Here is a 7,716-nt window from a genome sequence, read left to right as displayed (position 1 = left end):
GTTCTGAACCCCGGTTTCCCATGGTCCCTTCCAACTTCATTGACCACTAAGCAAGTGCACAAAATGATGAAATCTGCAGGAGTCTCATAATACTATTTGTCTGCCAACAACTTGGATACATGCTAACATAGGGTTTGCTATTCTCAACTCTCCTTACATTCGCCATACTCCTTTTAATTGATGGTGTCATTTGCTGTCATTCTAGCTGATTCATGTCATAAAACGTTAAAGAAATATGGCAAGTAATTCAAACCACACCAAGATTGTGGCACACTTTACTAAATAATGTTGAGGTCCTCACCAGAATAATTGATGCAACACCCTTGCAAACTGCCTCTCTCCTATACTTCAGACATGACATGCTTGAACCTTTTCCGTTGCTTCGTCTGTTAATGCCTCATTAAGTAGCATCCCTTTCTTTAAGTTAGAAAACATTTGATCTATCACCAGTAATCGTTACATGAACACTTTCCATCAGCAAAATGATGAAATCTGTTGGAGTCTCGTAATACTATTTGTCTACCAACAACTTGTGAAATGTACCTGAAGGCAGAGTGACAGTCCCCACAAACTCGAAGGTTTTTCATTATTCTGATTGGCATATCTGATTTCCGTGTAAGAACAAAAGCAACTGCAAGTCTTTCACTATGATAGCTGAGGAGTTCTTCCTTATTCTCCAGTTCAAGATCATACAATGCATATTTAATCTGCGGTACATACCCTGCATCCCTAATCCTCTTGTGCAGTTCCTTAAGTTTTTCATAAATTGCATGTTTATCTGGATGTGATTGATCACCAGCTACAAAAACATGAACACCATCTCTCATGCTAACCCAGCTGCATCCAGCTTCTTTCCTTACTGTTGCTTCTCGCATTGCACGCCGAGCCTCTGCCACATCCTCCCACTTCCCTCCTGAAGCATACATATTTGCAAGAAGCACATAATTCACAGCATTATGAGGTTCCAACTCCAAGAGCATGTGAGCAGCCTTCCTACCTAGATCTGTTTTACGACTGCTTGCTCGACCACAAGCTCCAAGAATAGTCCTCCAGATAAGTGCATTGGGCTTTAATGGCATTTTATTGATGAAGTCCTCCAATTTATTCATCTGCCCTGCTCGTCCCAGGATATCAACCATGCATGAGAAATGTTCAATCCGAGGTGTCAGTCCATATTGTTTGCTCATGGAATCAAAGTAGTCCATGCCCTGCCCGACAAATCCCCCGTGGCTACAAGCTGATAAGACACCAACAAATGTGACATGGTCAGGTGTTTGACCATCCATCTTCATTTTTGTAAAAAGCTCTAGTGCTTTATGTCCGTGTCCATGCCGTGCATAACCAGATATCATTGAGTTCCATGAATATATATTACGTACAGGCATTAAATCAAAAAACCTTGAAGCATAATCTATTCTTCCACATTTGGCATACATGTCAACAAGAGCACTCCCAACAACAATGTCAGATTCCAAACAGGCTCTAATTGCACAAGCATGAACTTCCATGCCATGCTCCAATGTTGCGATTGAGGCACATGCACTGAGAACAGAGGCAAATGTGAAGCCATCTAATTTCTGACCCTTGTGCAGCATAAGCCAGACCAAGTCCATGGCTTTTGGTAAGAACTCATTGTGTAAATATCCAGAGATCATTAAATTCCAACTCACATCATCCTTCCTGTCAGACATCTCAGAAAATATGTTCTCACAGTCATCCATTTCCCCACACTTACCATAGCAAGCAAGAAATGTGTTTTCAATAGAATTAGCATCCATTGCACTATATTTTAGCACCAGAGCATGGATTTGACGAACAAGACCAAGAAGAGAAAGAGATGATATTGCTGAAAGGACATTTATAAATGTCACATTGTTAGGACTCCATCCAGCACACATCATCTGTATGAAGTACTCTATGGCTTCAGAAATAGACGTCTCAGAATCACCTAATGCACCGATAATGGTATTCCATGAAACTAGATCATGTTCTGGCATCAAGGTAAACAATTTCTTGCATTCAGCCACACATCCAGTATCAGCATATAAAGCAAGAAGAGTATTAGACACTGAAACATCAAAATCAAGTCCTAATTTTATCCCTTCACTGTGCAGTTGTTCCCCCAATCTTATCCAATTCAGGCTTCCACAAGAACTTAAAGCACTTATCAGTGAGTAATTTGAAGCCATCAGACCTATTCTCCTCATAGATTGGAAGGTTGATAATGCATCTTCAAAACAATCATTTTGATCTAGAGCAGAGATCATAGAGTTCCATGATACTGAATCCTTATTAACCATGAGCTGGAAAACAGAATGGGCAATTTGGATTTCACCAAATTTAGAATACATATTAATCAGAGCATTTCCAATAGCAGCCTTGGAGTTGCACAGACCAGTTCGGATAACATATGCATGTAGCTCTCTGCCTCTTATTTCCCCTTCTTCCAACGAAGAGAATTCAGAAAATGCACTGAAAAGAACCACAAAGGAATCAGGATTGATTTTAACCAAGTCTCTTATCTCCATGAAAACCTTAGCTGCATCTTCTCCCTGACCAAGTCTCACCAATCCGACCATGAGCCCGTTCAAGGACACTGCATTTCTTGCACCCATCTGTTTGAAAACCTTCAACGCTGTATCAAGAGACCCAAACCTTCCAAAACCACTGAGCAGAGCACTGCCAACATACAAGTCTTCCAAGAGTCCAGACTTTTCAATGTTTGCCAGAAGCTGCTCCAGTAAAAGCAAACCACAATTAACATGATTAGCAGCAGTAGTAATTAAGCTGCCAAAAGTGAACTCAGTTGGTTTAAAAGTAAACCCCAAATCCTCTTTTTGCATAAAAGAGAAGAGCTCAAAGGCAGAAACTGTGTCTCGCTGAGAGTAAACTGAAATAATAGAATTGCATGATACAGAATTCTTATTCTCTATCTCTTCAAAAACACGCCAAGCATAATCACCATGACCTGCACAACTTCCGTACATCGAGATCAAGACATTGGAAACAACTTCATTAGAAGCATGCCCTGTTTTCAAAAGCAAACCATGAATTTGCATCCCCAACCTCAACCCACAAGCACCTAAACCCTGACAAGACCTCAAAGCACTACCACAAGCATAATGATTAGGAATAAACCCGGACGAAACCATTTCTTGGAAAACTCCACATGCCTCATCAGGCATTCCATTTTGTGAATAACCCGTAATCAAACACGCCCACGTAACTAGATTTCTGTTCGGCATTTCATCGAACACATCATGAGCAGAGATCAAATCAGCATTTTGTACATACAAATTAAGAAGGGTGTTGCACAAGTACAAATCTTTAACAACCCCATATTTAATAATATCCAAATGGAATCTTTGGGCATCGTTTTCAGAAAAAGAAAGCAGATATTTTTGCACTAGAAACTCGCACTTATCTGAAACTATAGGAACAGAATAGACTGACTTTTCCGGCAAAACAGCGGCTCCCAAATGTTTTGTATTGCTATTCAAGAGATAAGTGGAGTCTTTGAATTGAAATACTGGTTCTTGGGTTGGAGGAAAAGATATGTTATTTGTTCTAGCGATGGAGGGAAAAACAGAGTGATTTGAGAAAGAGTGAAGAATAGAAGCTGCAACTGTGGTGAAACCGAAAGTAGGATTTGGATTATGATTCAGTAGCTTGTTTCGCGTTTGTATCATTGCTGCAATAAACATGGTCACCGATGATTGAGCTCAAAAAGTTTCTACTGCTACCTCATTTAACCTTGTCGCCATTTCTGCCCCTCTAAAAACTTGTTTTTAGGAAGTAATGCTTATGCCAATTCTATAACGAATATTTAAGGAGTGGTAAAATATTCTCGGAATATGAATATGGTGTTAGGCCAAATATATCTGAACTATGTTAGAGTGAAGAGTATATATTCTTTAATTTTTGAACGGTAGAGATATTAATTCAAGAATATGATAGAGGTACAATAGTTCGGTGGTATATTTATCTTTTTTTCCTTTTTATCTAATTTCACTGTGAACAGCTATGACCATATTTGTTGTCCGTTTAGCCAATGATGATGTTAATATAAATAGAACCAATGATATATGCTTGAACTTCATATTCATGTGAAGAAAATTAAGTCAAACAGGTCATTTTGTGTCATTCTGGCTATTTTCTAGGGTTTATTTTGTGTCAACCATGTATTTGCTAGTGTTTGTGTAGCATTGTACTATTTTCTCATATCTAATTTGTGTAACATCCTATTATCTACTCGGTGATTATTTTTTTATATTCGAGTTATGTTGTGTTGTGCGTGATCAATAAATATTGTGTTTTTATTATAAACGTTTGCTTATTTAATTAGATTGTATAAAAAATTTGTACAATTTTGATAGTTTTCATATTTTATGTCTAATGAGCAAAAAAAAATACAATTTAAAAATCTCTATTATATGTTCAAATAAAACTTCAACATCATACTTCACATCAAAATTCAAAGCCTTACACCCTCTATCCCAATTTATATTGCATCTTTCGAGTTTTGAATTTCAAAAAAGTTTATGTTCAATTTTTAAGTTCTCATATATTTTTACAGAATTTACAAATATATAAATTTTGAGTTCAGTATGTTTTTCTTTCCCATCTTCAGTATAGCTTTTGACTTCCTATTAAAAAAATGAAGGAAAGAAACAAAAACAAAAAGAGATTTGTGCTGAAAGATTGGAGCATGGAGAACCCAAAAGGCGATTACAAGAATGAAGAAAAATGTCAAATAGTCTAGTTGTTCATACTATTTTTATCTACAAAGATTGCAACTTTTTGACATTTGGTAAGCAAATTCCTCATAATTCATCATATTTGAATTGGTGTTTTGTTTTTTTCGTTTTAGTTTTGCAATTGAAAGCTGATTCTTCTACTCAATACTGCTCTTCTACTTTACAGATTTATCTATTTTCCCTTGTAATTTATCATTCTATACTCATATAGCAGACACCCAATTCAAGATTTTGGACTCCAAGTTGAAATTCATAGTCGAATTTGAGATTTCTGGGATTTTCTGTTGTTTTCATTCTTGAAATGAAGTGGGGGTTCTTCTTTTTTTTGTTGTGATGGCTCTAATGATGATCTCTCTTGGTCGTTGTTGAACCCATAAGAGTTGGTTTGCTTTTGGGAATCATAAATTGAGGATCTTTTTAGTGGGTTTAGAAAGGTTGTGTGTATTGTTATGGAGATTATGGCAGCAAAGCCATTGAATAACATATGGATTAGGAGACAGCAATGCCCTTGTGGAGATTGGAAGTGTTACATTAAAGCTGATGGAGATGATCACACAGCAAATGTTTCTCAAATGACAAAGAGTGAAACAGCATCATCTTCGTCCCAAGATGTTGTCTTTACTCCATATGTTGGGCAGATATTTAAAAGTGATGATGAAGCATTTGAATATTATAGCAACTTTGCTAGGAAGAATGGGTTTTCTATTAGGAAAGCGCGCTCAACGGAAAGCCAAAATTTGGGGATTTATAGAAGGGATTTTGTGTGTTACCGGTCTGGATTCAATCAACCAAGGAAGAAGGCTAATGTGGAACATCCTAGGGATAGGAAATCAGTAAGGTGTGGATGTGATGCGAAGTTGTACTTGACAAAAGAAATTGTTGATGGTGTAGCACAATGGTATGTTTCTCAGTTTAGTAATGTTCATAATCATGAATTATTGGAAGATGATCAAGTTCGACTACTTCCTGCTTACCGAAAAATCCAAGTGGCTGACCAGGAACGGATTCTTTTGCTGTCCAAAGCTGGGTTTCCTGTCAATCGGATAGTGAAGGTGCTGGAATTAGAAAAAGGAGTTCAACCGGGGCAGTTGCCTTTCATAGAAAAAGATGTCAGAAATTTTGTCAGGACATGTAAGAAAACTGTTCAGGAGAATGATGCTTTGATCACAGAGAAAAGAGAAAATGATCTTTTGGAGCTTCTTGAGGCTTGCAAAGCATCAGAACAAAAGGATGAGGGGTTTGTTTACAGCTTTACTACTGATGAAAATGGCAGAGTGGAAAACATCGCATGGTCATATGGACACTCACTTCAAGCATATTCGTTTTTTGGTGATGCTGTCATTTTTGACACTACATACCGCTCTATCACGTATAATATGCTATTTGGTGTGTGGTTTGGAATTGACAATCATGGGAATGCACTTTTTCTTGGATGTGTTCTGCTGCAAGATGAGACATCACAATCATTCTCTTGGGCCTTACAGGTTAGGACAAGAAAGCTTCAGTGGTTTTTTTTTTTTTTTTGCATCCATAATCACATTTATCTTAATGGTTGGTTTTTCCTTTTTGCAGTCTTTTGTTCGATTCATGAGAGGGAGACAACCTCAGACAATCGTGACTGATATAGATTCAGGGCTAAGAGATGCTATAGCAAGCGAGATGCCTAACACTAAGCATGTTATATGTATATGGCAAGTTCTCTCAAAATTATCTAGTTGGTTCTCCTCGCCTCTTGGATTACAGTATCCAGATTTTAAATCTGAGTTTGATATGTTATGTCGACTGGAAAATGTAGAGGACTTTGAGCATCAATGGAATCAACTGGTTGCTCGGTTTGGACTTGGTTCAGATAAGCACATCGCTCTTCTTCTCTCTTATCGAGCATCCTGGCCGATTTCTTACATGCGGAACTTTTTCCTGGCTCGAACAATGACCATTGAGTATTGGAAATTGGTAGAGACATTCATGAAGAATATCTTGACCCCTCAATCAAGCTTACTATTATTCTTTGAACAGGTACAGAACAGTTATAACTACTTGACTTCGCTTTTATTGACATGCCTAGTACATGATTTGATGACAAATTCTGCACATTTTAAACCACCACAGGTTGGTTTGGTGTGCAACTTTGGGAATCATAAGAAGGAAAAGCAACTTTATATGCCTGCTAAGACTTGCCTGCCTCTTGAAGAACATGCAAGGAGTATTCTTACGCCTTATGCCTTCAATATCATGCAGCATGAGGTTATGCTGTCTATGCAATATGCAATAACAGAAATGGCTAATAGCTCATATCTTGTTAGGCATTATAAGAAAATGGAAGCAGAGTGTCTTGTTATTTGGATTCATGAAGATGAGCAAGTTCACTGCTCTTGTAAGGAATTTGAGCACTCTGGCATTTTGTGCCGCCATTCTATTCGAGTGCTAGTATCTAAGAACTACTTTCAAGTCCCAGAAAAATATTTTCCACTTCGATGGAGACTAGAGAGTTCCTTAGCTTCCCTGGATGATTCAGTCATTCAAAGTAGTGCTAATGAGTATTCTCAAGTTTTCCATTAGTGGAAGTCTATATTCAGAATCATTCATCTCTAAGCAGCGTTTTAATTATGTTAATAGAGAGCTCAAACAGCTCCTTGAGCATATACAGAAAATGCCTACTGTAGATGAAGTTTCTGTGAGTTCAGCACCTATTAATGTTAGTGAACTCTAGCACTTATGATGTTTTGCCTGGTGGCTAATTTAGCAATACTAGGGAACTAAAGCTTTTGCGATGGAACATTTGAGAAAGAAATTAGGCGTGAATTTATTTACTTTGTATAGCAAAAAGGTTACAGTATCAACATGGAACCACAGAGAGTCATTAAAAACATTCTTTCTTAATTTTCAGCAGGCTTCCTTTTGAATATTTTGTTGCTCTTTGCTTTCTTTAGAGTTGACTAATATGGCTGAATAGAAATGC

At 37.5% G+C, this 7,716-nt stretch overlaps 2 protein-coding genes across 2 annotated transcripts; one reads left to right on the top strand and one right to left on the bottom strand.

Moving 5' to 3' along the window:
• Positions 1-251: 251 nt before the first annotated feature.
• On the bottom strand, positions 252-3,723 carry LOC125839730 (putative pentatricopeptide repeat-containing protein At5g09950). Its single transcript, XM_049518718.1, has one exon. The coding sequence runs from the start codon at positions 3,702-3,704 to the stop codon at positions 444-446; it is 3,261 nt and encodes a 1,086-aa protein (XP_049374675.1). The 5' UTR covers positions 3,705-3,723; the 3' UTR covers positions 252-443.
• A 1,359-nt stretch (positions 3,724-5,082) lies between these two features.
• LOC125839724 (putative protein FAR1-RELATED SEQUENCE 10) lies at positions 5,083-7,492 on the top strand. Its single transcript, XM_049518711.1, is given in 4 exon segments — positions 5,083-6,241; positions 6,330-6,773; positions 6,867-7,312; positions 7,314-7,492. Coding segments are annotated over 4 exon segments (2,079 nt in total). The 5' UTR covers positions 5,083-5,206; the 3' UTR covers positions 7,468-7,492.
• Positions 7,493-7,716: the final 224 nt, after the last annotated feature.

This window comes from Solanum verrucosum, unplaced genomic scaffold (assembly GCF_900185275.1).
Source record: "Solanum verrucosum unplaced genomic scaffold, falcon-dt-bn FXZP01000175.1, whole genome shotgun sequence".
Classification (NCBI taxonomy): domain Eukaryota; kingdom Viridiplantae; phylum Streptophyta; class Magnoliopsida; order Solanales; family Solanaceae; genus Solanum; species Solanum verrucosum.
The sequence above is the reverse complement of the archived record's forward strand: the minus strand, read 5'-3'. Positions and strand labels throughout refer to the sequence as shown.

Coding starts and splice junctions, on each gene's coding strand:
- LOC125839730 (XM_049518718.1), bottom strand. CDS start 3,704: ATGTTTATTGCAGCAATGATACAAACGCGAAACAAGCTACTGAATCAT.